The sequence below is a fragment of the Antechinus flavipes genome, chromosome 1, assembly GCF_016432865.1.
Source record: "Antechinus flavipes isolate AdamAnt ecotype Samford, QLD, Australia chromosome 1, AdamAnt_v2, whole genome shotgun sequence".
Classification (NCBI taxonomy): Eukaryota; Metazoa; Chordata; class Mammalia; order Dasyuromorphia; family Dasyuridae; genus Antechinus; species Antechinus flavipes.
In genome coordinates, this window is record NC_067398.1 from 263478439 (window position 1) to 263493398 (window position 14960).

General features: G+C 34.9%; 1 protein-coding gene across 1 annotated transcript in view; it reads left to right on the plus strand.

Moving 5' to 3' along the window:
• Positions 1-14960, plus strand: part of DNAH3 (dynein axonemal heavy chain 3) — a 211538-nt gene that overhangs the window by 29734 nt on the left and 166844 nt on the right. The window contains exons 12-15 of the mRNA XM_052001473.1: positions 12123-12259; positions 12601-12706; positions 12864-13042; positions 14471-14655. Of these exons, the coding sequence (XP_051857433.1) occupies positions 12123-12259; positions 12601-12706; positions 12864-13042; positions 14471-14655 (607 nt within the window). The remainder of the gene's footprint in view (positions 1-12122; positions 12260-12600; positions 12707-12863; positions 13043-14470; positions 14656-14960) is intronic.

The window sequence follows — 14960 nt, forward strand, 5'->3', positions numbered from 1 at the left end:
GAGACATTTTATTAGGTACTGAAGATAAAAAGAAAAAAATGAAAATGTTCCTGAACCGAAAGACTCTAATTGTAATGCCAAAGAAACTAAGGCAAGATAGAGATTAGAGAATTTTTAATATTGTATTTGAAAGGGAGAGATTTACTGGGTTCAATTGATTCATGGTTTGGTCCCAGGACTGAATGAGAGTATAGTCTTCAAAAGTCCAGCAGCTAATGTGTGTTTCCCATGAAGTACACACACACACACACACACACACACACACACACACACACACACACGTGGCTCCAAACCATCAGGGTAGACTGAGGCAGGGGTGGAGCCAGAGCACAGAGAGTAGGAATGGACTATCAATCCCGTTCTGACAAGGAGGAGGGAGGCACCAGACATTCTGATAAGTTGGGATCAAGAAGAGCAATGACAGAATGGGGGAGGCACCGGACATTCTGATAAGTAGGGAAGGGCTGGGGTCATGATGTCTAAGATAGAAGGCATTTATTCATTTGATTTGTAAAAAGCTTGTTTTTTTTTTTAATTTTGAACTTAATTTAAAAATAAAACCCACAAAACCATTATCTCATACATAGCAGAACACAAAAAGATTATATAGGAAATCATGAATCTCCATTTCATAATACTTGCTTCTTTTGAAAAAGTAGATAATAAATTCCCCACAGTTGTCTGTACTTCCTTCTGTCCTTCCTTCTATTCTCTTGTATACATTTTAAAAAATGTTTCAATGGTTCTCTTTTTTTTCAGAGGGAAGGGTTACCCATCATTACTGCTAACTCCTTTACCCTCTTCCTTCATTTTTTCTTAATAAAATGAGAGAAGAAAAATCCATTATAACTAATAAGCATAGTCAACTTAAAATAATCCATATAAAGGCCAGGTCCAAAAAAAGGATATTTCTTTCTTCACTTTGATCCCATTTCTCTGTGAGGAACGGGTACCATCAGAGGTCCGCTGGAGTGAGACATTGGTTATACCACTGATCAGAGCTCTTTAATCTTAGAAAGTTGTTTTTCTTTATTGTTATTTTTATTTAAATTCTTTTCCTAGTTTTTCATTATACATTCCTATGCTTCATTATTCATTCTACATTAGCCAATAATAACCCAGGAGTTTTAAAAATTGTCTCAATTTATCAAATAGTGCAATAATTTTCCATTGCATTTATATAGCACATTGTTCAGTCATTTTCAATAAATGGAAACCCCCTTTGATACTACTCCTTTTTTTTCCCTTTTAAATTCCTTAATTTCTTTAGATTCTACTTCTCTTCTTTTCCTTTTTATTTTACCCCCAATAGATAGGAATTCCATTAGATTCTACTCCTTTCCTTCTCCCTTTGAATCTCACTTTCCTCCTTTTGGAATAAGGCAATTTGTATAGCTTTCACCTATTTCCTTTCTCTTTAAAAACTTATCTTTGCTTGTTTTCCTGTTGAGTTGCATCAAATCATTTATGTGTGTGATCCTGTTTTGTCTATTTCAGAGACTAATAGTAAGTTTCTACTGATACCCACTCCCTTGACTTCTTTCTTCATGTTTATTAGATGAGAATGGGATACTACATCATCTTATGTGCCTCAATTATGAAAAAAAATAGCAAGTCCTACCCCTTCTTCCTACACAAATGTATTCCTGTTACCTTTCCTTCTCTTGTCCCCCCCCCTTAAGTTCCCCAAAATAGAACCTATCTATCCTTATAAACTTTGTTTTTATTATTTATTTCCCCTAATACATTTTGAATACATCAAGGATCTAAAAAGTCTAAAAGGTCACTTTTTTCTTCTTCCTTTATCAAAAAATTAGCACCACAGCTAATAATTCTTAGATTATTCCTTGACCTGTTTTTAAGGCAGATTTTTTTTTAATGTCAGATAATGTACATTTTCTTTAACTTAAGTCTTTGATTTTGTTCTAATATTTTGTGCTGTTTTGTGTGGCCACTGATTTCTATTTGTTATATCCTAGTTTTCAAGGAGTCTATTACTTGTTAAAGTTTACTACTTTTTCTTCTACTCTTTTTCTTCTCCTTTCAATTCATTCTCCAGAACATTTATTTCATTTTTGTTTGTTTCAGTTTTTCTAGATATTAATATAATCCTTATTTTAAAAGATCCATTTTCTCCCCACGTCTCTGCTTACAGTAATTAGGGAGTTGCAGTCCTCTTTTATAATGGATTTTGAAGCATCTCTAAATCTAAAATAATTTTTTTTCACTAGCCATTGTTTCTTTTGTTTACTCATCTCCCCAGCTTTAGTTCTTGAATAAGGGCTTTGTTCTAGGACTGAATTCCATTCCAACCTTTAGATTAAGTAGCCAATTCTGCTTAGTCTCACCCTAGATCACATGGATTTCTACACTGAATTATACCTCTGGAGATCAGGTCCCCCTGGATCCTTAAAGTTCAGAGTGCTAAGTTTTCGAATTCCTCTATGGCATCTCAGGACAGAGTGTTAGGGACTTTTGTTCCTAGATGGCTGGGTTATTTATATCTATATCTATATCTATATCTATATCTATATCTATATCTATATCTATATCTATATCTATATCTTTATCTATATCTATATCTATATCTATATATATCTTTTTATTTACAAGATATATGCATGGGTAATTTTTCAGCATTGACAATTGCAAAACTTTTTGTTCCAACTTTTCCCCTTCTTCCCCCCATTCCCTACCCCAGATGGCAGGTTGACCAATACATGTTAAATATGTTAGAGTATAAGTTAAATGCAATATATATATACGTGTCCATACAGTTATTTTGCTGTACAAAAAGAATCGGACTTTGAAATAGTGTACAATTAGCCTGTGAAGGAAATCAAAAATGCAGGCAAACAAAAATAGAGGGATTGGGAATTCTATGTAGTGGTTCATAGTCACTTCCTAGAGTTCTTTCGCTGGGTGTAGCTGGTTCAAATCATTACTGCTCTATTGGAATTTATTTGGTTCATCCCATTGTTGAAGAGGGCCACATTCATCAGAATTGATCATCATATAGTATTGTTGTTGAAGTATTATAATGATCTTCTGGTCCTGCTCATTTCACTCAGCATCAGTTCATGTAAGTCTCTCCAAGCCTTTTTGAAATCATCCTACAGCTGGGTTATCTTGATCTGAACACCGCCCTGCTGCATTGATAGGTCACTGATGCTCCCAAGGGCATCTTGATTCTCCTACATCCTCCCCTAAAAGAATTTTGACACTGCCTCACCCGCCAGGCTTTCTCTTGAAGGCCCCACACTTTTCCTGCCTCCTGAAAGAAGCAGCACTGAATATTTCAACCTAGATATCCCATACGAGCATAACAAATTCAACATGGCTCAAATAAAATTCATTATTTACTAATTTGACTATAAGCATCTCTATTTATCTCTGGTCATCTTGTTAGGCTACTGGACTGATTCTATGACTTTTTGAGTAGCTCCCTTTCCTATTACTCTGGGCTTTTTAGTTTATCTTTAACTTTACTTCTTATCTTTATCTTTAGTTTATCTTAGTTTAGTTTTTGTGTAGCTCTAAGGTAGAAGTAGTTACTTACAATAGTTTCTCATTGAACTTCTTCCTTCTTGATGAAGTCAGTGTAGAAAAATAATTTAGAGATGAATTGGGAAGGGTTTTAAATTCCATACAAAAGATTTTCTATTTTATCCTAAGGAACCATTGAAATTTCTTAAGCAGGAAAATGACAATCAGACATAGACTATAGTAATCAAGTGGTCATCTGTGTAAAAGATGATTTGGAGAGAGAATAGGCTGAAGATAAGGAAACCAATTAGAAGACTATTATAATATTGACTGATTATAATTTCAGGGAATTGATGAAGAAGCATCTACTCATCTTCAGGCAGAAAGGATATAGACTTGAGATGCATAATGAGTCACTTTTTGGACATAGAAATTTGTTTCAATTGACTATGTATATTTCCTTAAATTTTTTTTTCAACTTTCTTCCCCTCTCCCCGCCCAGTGGTAGGAAGAGAGGAGGAGAAAAAGAAAACAAATGTTTGTTAATTAAAAAATAAAATAAATATTTTGGGGCTTTATTTATTTATTTATTTTTGGGTATTATTCTTATTAAAGCTTTTTTTTTTTTAACAAACATATGCATGGATAATTTTTTTAACATTGACCCCTGCAAAACCTTGTGTTCCAAATTTCTCCCCTTCCTTTCACCTTTCTCCCCCATTTTTTTTTTTTAAAGAAGTCTACTGTAGTAATAATTCAGGAAAAAAAGTAAGGAGAACCTAAACTAAAATGTTAACTATTTGAATAGAAAAAAGGTGATAGAAGCAAGAGTTGTCATGGAGATAGAATTGACTGATTGGATTGGATAAAGAGAATAAGGGAGATTAAAAAGTGGAGATTGACTCCAAAGTTGTGAACCTAAATGACTAGAATGGTAAAGCTCTCAACAGAAATAGAAAAGATAGGAAAAGGAGTGGGTTCAAGAATAATGAATTTTGTTTCAGACATATTAAATCTGAGATACCTATTAACACATTGAGTTTAAGTCTAAATGTTGGACCTCAAGAGAGAAATGAGGGCTTAATATAGATTTAGACGTAATCTGCCTGAAATTCTTAATTGAACCCATGGGAGTTGATCATCAAAGAAAAGTTTAGAAAGAACAGAGAAGAGGGACCAAAACAAAACCCGGATGTGACATCACTGAAATTGTGATGTTCTCTTCTTTAATATAATAATATAATGGTTCCTCTGGGAGCGAGCAGGTTTCTTGGGGAGGTTTTCTGGAGGCAGCCTTAATTTCAGTTGAAAGTAATAATCACCCAAAAGCAGCCAGGTGCTAAAAGTTCAAATCTTTTATTGTGTCCTTCAATATAGCATGGTTAGTTTTCTTAGAAGCCTCACTCTCTCCTTGGTTCTAAGAGCTCTTGCAGCTTTGTCCTTTGCTTCTGCCTCTGCTTTCTTCAGCCTCCAGCCAGCATAAAGGTGGAAGATGTAATGAATCTGTCTTGCCTCTGAGAGAGGGCTTCTGCTGAACTGACTTGACGCTCCCCTCTCAATCTTTTCAGCTGAACTCACTTGACTGGCTCACTGAAGCTCTATTTATGCTCCTTCTCCAAGAGTGGGATTGTGGGATCTGAGAGTGGGATTATGCGTTTCCTCCCAGAGTGCTCTCTGGCCCTAAGAGCTTCTTGCTTATATGAGCTCTCTAAAGGTGTGAACACAAGCATTGTTTCTCAGTTCCACTTAGTACCTTGTTTCTTCTGGCCCATAACATCTCCTTGTAAGATCAGCTCAATCATACTGAACCATGCTAAATTAGATAATTATTGTCTCTATCAACTCTAATGACTTAACAATTTGTAAGGATTCCAACAGAAATACTCACATACACATGCACACACATATACACAGAGTTCATATAAAGTTTTATCTAGTAACAACTCTTATACTGTACTTGGGAAGCTTATTTTTTGGACTCAAGTTCAAAAAGCTTATTAAATTTTGTTAAAATGTAAATCTTGTTAGATTTGTCCAAAGGTCTAGCTTTTTGAAGGTTTTTTTTTGAATACTGATTCTACATCCTTAATATGTGTTAATCCTTTCTACTTTGTGTCATCTGCAAATATAATAAGAATTTCATTTGTGCCTTTAGTCTATTAATTTTAAAAATTTTTGAACACCATAATATCAAAAATAAATTGTTAGAGCACTCCACTACAAACTTCCAGATTGACAGTGGACTATTAAATGACTCCACTTTAGGTCAGTCATACAACCAGTTCTTAATTCACCAAACTAACACAACTCTTTCCTTTTTGTCCAAAGAGATATCATGAAATACTTTGTCAAATGCTTTTCTGGCATTTAGAGACGTTATGTTCATGGCATTCCCTTGACATACAAGTTTAGTAATCCTGTCAAAAATGAGAAGAGCATTACTCAGGCATGAAATGTTCTTATGGAGCTAGATTGCTATTAGTGATCACCATTTCCTTTTCTAAATGCTCACAAGCCATCCCTTTCATAATATATTCCAGTTTTCGTTTTTTTGGTCAGAAATTGAAGTGAAGCTTTCTGATCTATAATCTAAAGTTCTTTTTCCTTTTTTTGAAAATTAGGTCAATATTTAACCTTTAGAATATCTTTCTGTCTTTTAAAATTCCTTCTTTTTTTGTCTTTCCTTCAAAGTATTTCAAATCTTTTAAGAAGTACTGCTTTCTTTTCAATAACATGGAGGGTAAGGAGATACTCCACCAACTTTTTGCCTATTTTACTAAAAGGGAGGACAGCTTGTATTTTGTTCATTGACAGCAGTTACCAGGCACTAAAATAAACACAAACATAATATACTCATTGCACATCATTGCAAAATTCCCTTTTCTCTCCATTCTTGCTTAGAAACAATATTCTGAGTTCTGCATTACTTATTGGTGGAAATCAAAGTGGCAAGCTGCCATTGCAAATAACCTGTTTGACCTTTATTGGCAACCAAATGAGGTTTTATTTTTTTTTTAGGAGTCTTTCAGTCACTTTATGTGGTTTTCTCTTTTTCAATATGGTGATAGTTTGTTCAGCTAGAGTTGTTCTATAATTAACAGATTTCTGCCAAAGCATAATCCAATTCCAACCCACAGATTTCTGGGTTGATTTTAAAGTTATCTTAAGGGGTCTATGCATTTATCAAACATTGCCATTTTCATTTTTATTTAACCTATGTCCTAGAATCTGATCTCCAGACTTTCATGCACCAGGTTCAATCTCGGAGGGCTGCCTTTCAAATCATATTTCTTTGGCTTCTTTTGCTTCCATCAAGAATTTTCTCTGGGGAACTCAGAATATATTCATGTCTATATTTCCTTTATATTAGTAAAAGGCCCCCAGGTCGAATGCAAGCACTCAAGATAACAATGTATCTCAGATTTAGGACAATTTTTATTTTATTGCACTGAAAATACAAACTATCTTAGAACTCATAGTAATCCATAAAAAGTTAACAAAATTCCTTTTCTCTTTCTGAAGAGTCCCATCTTCTACCTCAGGGAACTAAACAGACAAACAGACATATAGAGATTATATAGAAAATTTGTTAAACACTTAATGTATACTAGAGACTGCTAAACTCCAGACATAGAACAAAAAAGATACTCCCTACTCTAAAGGAAGACAACACATAAAATGGAACTAAAAATAGAAGAGGGGAAGTATAGAGGCAAGGAGTGGGGAAAAAAATCCAGAGAGTCAAGAGTAGATCTTGGCAAAAAGTGAACATGAGTTGGTCTCATCATCTCTGGAAATGATGGACCTGGCCAGGTACTTACTACTCAGAGCAGAGGATCACAGGAATGGAAGCATTTTGAGAGAGCCATTAGACAGGAGGTAGAAAAATCTGGGAAGCCAAAGAGTGAAGGTCTCCAGCTTTATAGTATTACTATTAGGAAAGAGTAGTTTCCCAGTATTATTTCCCCAAGAGGAAAATAAACTTGGAATCACTAAGGAAGGAGTCAATCCAGTTTCCCAAATATCTTATAGAAGTAGCAGAGGAGAAAATCCAGATTTTGTCTCCTTCAAATTATAACTCAGTACTTAGCTTTCTCCAATTCCAGGGTAATATGTTCATTCTATTTTCTCTAAGAGGTTAGCCAGGACCCAAGTCTTAATTTTCATCACAAATCCTTCAGAATAGTTGTGGATCAATGTACAGCTGAGAATAGCAAAGTTATTTATATCTGATCATACCATAATTGCTATTATTTTGTATACAACACATTTCACTTTACTAGAGTTCATGGAGAACTTTGCAAATTTTTTCTGAGAGTATCCTGTTTATTATTTTCCATAGAACAATAACATTCCATCATAAACACATAGCACAATTTATTCATTTATTCAGCCCTTCCCAATTGATGGACATCCCCTTAATTTCCTTTTTTTTTTTTTTTTTTTTTTTTTTTGCCCTGAGAAGGGAGCTGTGCTCTGTGTGTGTGTGTGTGTGTGTGTGTGTCCTTTTCCTTTAAAAAAAAAAAGTCTCATTTGGACTTATGCCTAGTAGTGATCAGAGGATATGCATGAATTTATAAACTTCGGGGCATAAATCATATTTTTTGGTCATTTATCAATTGGTGCATAGCTCTCACTTTTTATACATTTAACTCAGTTTCCTCTATGTTTGAGAAATGAGACCTTGTTAGAGAAACTTGCTTCAAAATTCCTTCTATACTTACTATTGTTAATTGTATTCCCCCCCCACCCCCAATTTATTCTGTTTTCTCTTCTTTCACCCAGCCTGTTCTCAAAAGTGTTTTGCTACTGACCTCTCCTTCACTAAATATGCCCTCTTTTTTTAAAATCACTCTTCCCCCTTCTCCTGTCCTATTCCCCTCCTCCTTTCCTGCAGGATAAATAGATTTCTATGCCTATATTGAGTGTGTATATTATTTCTTCTTTGAGCCAGTTCTGATGAGTGTAAAGTTTACTCACTTATCCTCTCCTCCCCCTCTTCCCCTCCACTCTAAAAACTTTTTCTGGTCTCTTTTTATGTCAGATTATTTATATCATTCCAATTTCCTTTTTCCCTTTCTCCCAGTACATTCTCTGTACGTTCCCCTCTCACCCCTTAATTCCATTTAAAAAGATATTATCCCTTCATATTCAACTCATTTCTGTGCCCTTTGTCTATATATACTCCTTCTCAATGCCATAATAATGAGAAAGTTCTAATGAGTTACAAGTATCATCCTTCCTTGTAGGAATGTAAACAGATAAACCTTAGGAAGTTCTTTATATCGCTTTCCTGATTACCTCCATATGCTTCTCCCGAGTCCTGTATTTGAAAATCAAATTTTCTATTCAGCTTTGGTCTTTTCAACATGAATGCTTGAAAACCCTCTATTTCATTGAATTTCCACTTTTCCCATTCAGTTTTGCTGAGTAGATGATTCTTGGATGTAATGCTAACGCCATTGATCTCCAGAATATCATATTCCAATCCCTCCTGTTCTTTAATGTAGAAGCTGCTAAATCTTGTGTTATCCTGACAGTGGCTCAAATACTTAAAACTGTTTCTTGGTGCTTGCAATATTTTCTTGACCTAGAAGTTCTAAAATTTGGCTATAATATTCCTGGGAGTTTTCATTTGGGGATCTCAGGAAATAATCAGTATATTCTTTCAATCTCTATTTTTCAATCTCTATTTCAATCTTTCTGGCTCTAGAATATCAGGACAATTTTTCTTGATAATTTTTCTTGAAAGATGATGTCCAGGCTCCTTTTTTGATTATGACTTTCAGATAGATAAATAATTTTTAAATGATCTCTCCTTGATCTATTTTCTAAGTAATTGTTTTTCCAACGAGATATTTCACATTTTTTCTTTTTTTTTCCACTTTTTTTGGTTTTACTTTATTGTATCTTAATTTCTTATAAAGCCCATAGCTTCCATTTGCTCAATTCTAATTTTTAAGGAATTATTTTCTTCAGTGAGCTTTTGAATCTCCTTTCCCATTTGGCCAGTCTTGCTTTTTAAGGCATTCTTCAACTCATTAGCTTTTTGTATTTCCTTTTGTACCACTTTCGATTCTTTTCCTACATCTTCCTCTATCTCTTACTTGATTTTCAAAAATCCTTTTGAGTTTTTCCATAGCCTGAGTCCAATTCTTATTTTTCTTGGAGGCTTTGGATGTAGAACTTTGACTTTGTTAGCTTCCTCTGAGTCTGTTTTGATCTTCCTTTATTAATATAGTAACTTTCTAGGTCAGAATCCTTTTTTTTTTTTTTTTTAATTTGCTCAATTTCCTAGTCTATTACTTGGCTTTTAATTCTTTGTTAAAGTAGGGCTCTGTTTCCAGGATGGAGGGTACATTGTTCCAAGCTTTAGGGGTTTTGTGCAGCTGTTTTCAGAGATCCTTCTAGGGACTTAAGCACAAGCACTCTTTTCTTTCCTGAAGTATCCTGCTTCACTGTAGCTGTAAGGTCTAGCATAGTAAAGCAACAGAGTCCTGCTTTGCTGGTCCTGGGGCTGTGGCTGGGGCCAAGGGTGCACTGGAGCAGCCTGTACTGGGGCAATAGGCTGGGCTCCCACACAGGCCTTTTCTGCTGGCTTTATAAATTGTCTTTGGCTGGAAAATGTTCTACTCTGTCTTTTGGGGTGTTCTGATACTCTACAATTTGTGTAGAGTCTTTATTTAAAGGAATTTGGAGTAGTTTGTGGGAGAAATTGGGCAGGTTTCTGTCTTTACTCTTCCATCTTGGCTCTGCTTCCCCTGTGGAAAAATCTTAAGTAGAAATTTAACTTCTAGAAACTTCTCCTCTCTTTCTCTTCTCTCTTTTACATACTGATCAGATATTAAGTACCTATTGTTTCACTTCTTTGAAGACATTTCTATTTCCCAATGAAATACAAATTCCTCTTCCTGACATTCAAATCCCTCTGATCTGTCTCTAAGCTACTCTTAGCCTATACTACTTCTTTCACAAACTGTTTTTTTTTTTTTTTTTTTTTTTTCTGGGCAAACTAGAAACTTGAGTATTAACTCTCCTAGAGAGTGAGTTTGGTTAATTCTCACTCTAAGCAAAGTTCAAAGTGATTTTTCCCTCCTTGCATCTCTCATAGTAACTTATTTGAACTTTTGCCACATTTTATCACATTCTAATTTATATTGTGATTATTTGTGTAATTATCTTCAATACTAGACTATAAAATTTTCAAGGGAAGGGACTAAGGACTTCATTTTATTTATCCTTATCTAATCTGCAAAGTAGGCTTTTAATAAATGTCTATTGAGTGAATTTTTTTGGGTTAATGTGGTCCAAGATAAGTTATTCCTTCCTTGTAAACAACCCATGCAGGTATTTATCATTCACAATTTTGCTAAATTTGGTTCTCAGATCAGCACATAGGAATGTTATTTTCCCATTAAATCAGAAAAGATTTAATAATGTTTTTCTACTATAGCACAAATATAGTGGCCTTCTTCTTTTAAAGTTCAGATTATTCCCAGGTCAAACAATGTTTCCTAAAATAAGGGAAAGCCTGATATAATCGGCAGAATTAAGTTATGTTTTTTAAAAAACAAATACAAAATAGAAAAAAAAAACATTGTCATATGCACAGAGAAACATAAGAGAGGACTTAAAATATGAAACAATAAATTTCCATTTCAAGAAAGTATATACAATAAATACTACACATTATATTCAGAACTATCCATCTTTGCTTTGTTGTAGGTTTTCTTTTGTTCTCTGCTGTGTACTTTTTACTTAGTTTTTCCTCCCCCTTTCCTTCCTCTCCCCAAGTAGACTACAGTTAAGAGTAGAAATATTTATGTATACACACACACATATACACATATATGCATAAATATACATAAAAAATTTATAATCATATTGATGTATATTACCTATACATTCATATACATCTGTGTAAGACTTATTACACTTGTTTTCTATTTTTCTAAATGTGGATGACATAATCCTTCTAAAGTCCAAGTCCTTCCATATTTTTCTAAATCCCCTAACTCATCATTTCCTACATCATAGCAATATTTCAGCCGTATACTATCTAGTTGTTTTAAATACTCTGAAACAATATTAGTTAATATGATTGACATATACATAATTAAGTTCTAATATGATCTTTGACCTTGTCTTTTAACATCATCCCATATGAAGTAATTTCATTCTTTTAGGTTACAAACATTTTCCTAGAACATATCTTCCATTTTCTAGGATGTTAAATTGTTGCCTCCCACCTACAACCTCAGATACTTTCTAGCCTTGGGCCTCAGGGGAGCCAATTAATCTCTGCCTGCTTCAGTTTCCTCAATTATAGAATGAGAAAAATATTAGTACCTACCCTGCAAGGTTATTGTAAAGATCAACTTAGATAATATTTGTAACATGCTTGTTCTCTTCTTCCCTTTCCCTCTATTCACAGTTAACTACTGGATTTGGCCTAATTTTCTTTAGAGACGATTTCCTTCAAGGAAGTAGTCTGGCCACTTTCAAAAGATGTAAAATGATTTTTTAAAAAAATTCAAAGCTCATACTTGGTGGATCTGTGCATTACAGGCAATAACATTTCAAAGTGAGGACTACTTCCCTTTCTTTGTGAAAACAATCCCATTTATGTTCTTTAGGTAGAAGTAAACCTTTTTCCAGAGCTCCAAGGAAATAATCTGACTCTTGGGACTGTCTGCCCAGATGAAATGTTAGTTTCAGATTTTGTGAAGCAAACAGAAGAGGTTTTTGAAAAAAACCAAGTAGGCCCCAAAAAGTGAGTTGGCTTTATCTTGAATCCTATAATCTACTTTGGACCCATCAATTCTACTTATGAAAGAATAGTCTATTTGTTGGTGTTTCTTGGTCTTTTCCTTCCTTCCTTCTTTCCTTCCTTCCTTCCTTCCTTCCTCCCTCCCTTCTTTCCTCTTTCCTTCCTCTCTCCCTTCCTCCCTCCTGCCTTCCTTCCTCCCTTCCTCCTTTCCTTCCTTCCTCCCTTCCTTTTTTTCCTTCTTCCCTTCCTTTTTAGAGAGAAGATGGTCTTGATTGGGAGTTAATCACTGCTGACTTTGAGATGTGTTGATTATATGTTTATTTCTTTGTTCTTCAACTTGAAAGATATTTAGATGTGTATCAAAAATACAACAATTTGTTGGATGGTACAGCAAAAGAAGATGTCACATCTTTTCTCTCAAAACCTCATGACCTTGATGATTTTGTGGAGGTAAGAAGGGTTACTTTACCTTGAGTATTTTAATGAACCCAACTTGAAATAATCTAGCAATAATAAGTGTTTTTGTTGTGCCTGCCAAATGGCCAGCACTGTGCATGGTATTTCTGGAGGGCCCACTAAGACATGGAATGCTTCCTTTTTCCCACAGTTCATTGACAACATGAAGAAATTGAAAGGAGAAATTGCATCCATGCACATCACAGTACCTTTGGCCCTGTTCTGCCTTGATGCTTTAGCATTAAATGAAAATCTCTGCAATCGGACCCAAGCCTTGAAAGATCAGCTGATACAATTCCAAGTTGATGAAAACCGAGAGCAGAATACCAAGTACAATTTTGATTCTTCATAGAGATAAGATCAATTAGAAATGAGGGGAATTTGAACTTTTGTCCTCCTGACTATAGGGCTGGCATTCTATCCAGCTGCCCCTGGCCTCTATTCTTTTAAAGAAACCCCAAGCTGTCTTTTGGGTTGAATTTTCTCTGTTAAAGGTTTTCCAAATCATTTAGAAATGCATAACATTTAGGAAACTGGGCTCTCACATGTACTTTTCTCCTGTGCAGGGTGACACATAGTAAGATTCAAGAACTATCCAGGAAAGTGATATCATACAATCTGTCTGGAATATTTATTTTTAGTGGCGAATAATCTAAATTTAAAACAAGCCATTTTGTATTTGTGATTCACTTCATTTAGGCTTGAAAAATAGGCTCAGATTCTCACTTTAGCTAATCCTGCAAAAACTCCTATAGGACTGGTCTTTATCTTATTGGTTTGGTCTGGTTTTGACATCTTTTCCAGAAGTATTCTTATGCTATCTTCTTGTTCACTATTAGCATTGTAAGTACCTCTGAGGTGGGAAGCTAAGGTTGCATGTGTGTATATACAGTGTTAGTTTTTTATTTCCACATTAGTTAGTCATTGATCTCAATTACTTGAAAGGACTAGACTCAGGAATTTTCCTTTTCTTATTGGCTGGGCTATTAATATATTCCTGATAGGCTCTGTTTATATAAAGTAAAGCCTTATGGAATTGGGGCTTACAAGGAACTCTATAGAAGAAACAAGGCTAAGGAAGGGGAAAACATGGAATCTAATTGAATGCATTGTTTGGAAAATTTAAATGAAAAACAGTTAAGTGAAGCAATTTCATAGTATCAGAGGTCCCATGTAGGCATATTATAAGTGTAGAAAATGCTTAATGATTTCTGTTTGATCCAATTAATTTCATTTGTGAGAAGCCTCCTTTGAGAATCAGATATTCAAACCATAACCCTCTACTAGGCAGCACAATGAAGTGGATGAAGAGCTGATTTTAGAATCAGAAAAATTTGGCTGCCTTTAACACATACTGACTCTGTATGGGCAAGTATGGGCAAGTCATTTGGTTTCCTAGTGATAGATGAGATATTTGTAAAGTGTTTAGCACAGAGCCTGACTCACAAGAGGTGCTTAATAAAAGCTTATTCTTTTTCCTCCCCTCTCATTGTCTCAGGTTCCTCTTTAACTGTATTTTCTATAGAAGAGGTATTGATATGATCTGTTAGAGAGAATTTCTTTATCATGAATTCCCTAATTCAACAAAATCACCTTTGGGAGGAGAGGGGGTGATTAAACAAATAAATCCCCTAAAGAATGGAAGCAGAACAACATATATACATACTTAATCCCAACGGAATAAATAGATTTTTCATTATCCTTTTAGTAGCTGCCACAAAGAACTACTGACACTCCTCTCTGGTTTCCCCTCCCCAGCCTCTGCAACCAATACAGCATGATTGCCGACAAAGTCAGTGAGATTCCTATTAACACCGAGGAACTGGTATCTCTCACTGCATTCTTAAAGAAGTCCAGCGAGGTCACTGTGTTCAGAATCAGGAGGCAGATCTCTGATGCAGCTTGGAGGCTGGAGTTCCTAATGAACTATGCTGATCTTCCCAGTAGGTCCAATCCAAACTCAACACATTACTTAAGGGATGGAGAGCAGATGATTAATAGTAGAGCATCAGTAGAAGAGCATCAATTGGGAATCAAGGGACTATGCAGTCAATGATCACAATGTATAATTAGGTAGTCATGTGTGATATGCTATAATGATATGATACTCATCACTAGGCCATGTATTCACTGCTCTGGTTGGTTCTTAGTTCCTTTATTTTTTGATTGATTTGTTAGTCATTTTCAGTCATGCCTGATTCTTTCTGCCCTTTCTTGGGTTTTCTTGGCAAAGATACTGGGATGTTTT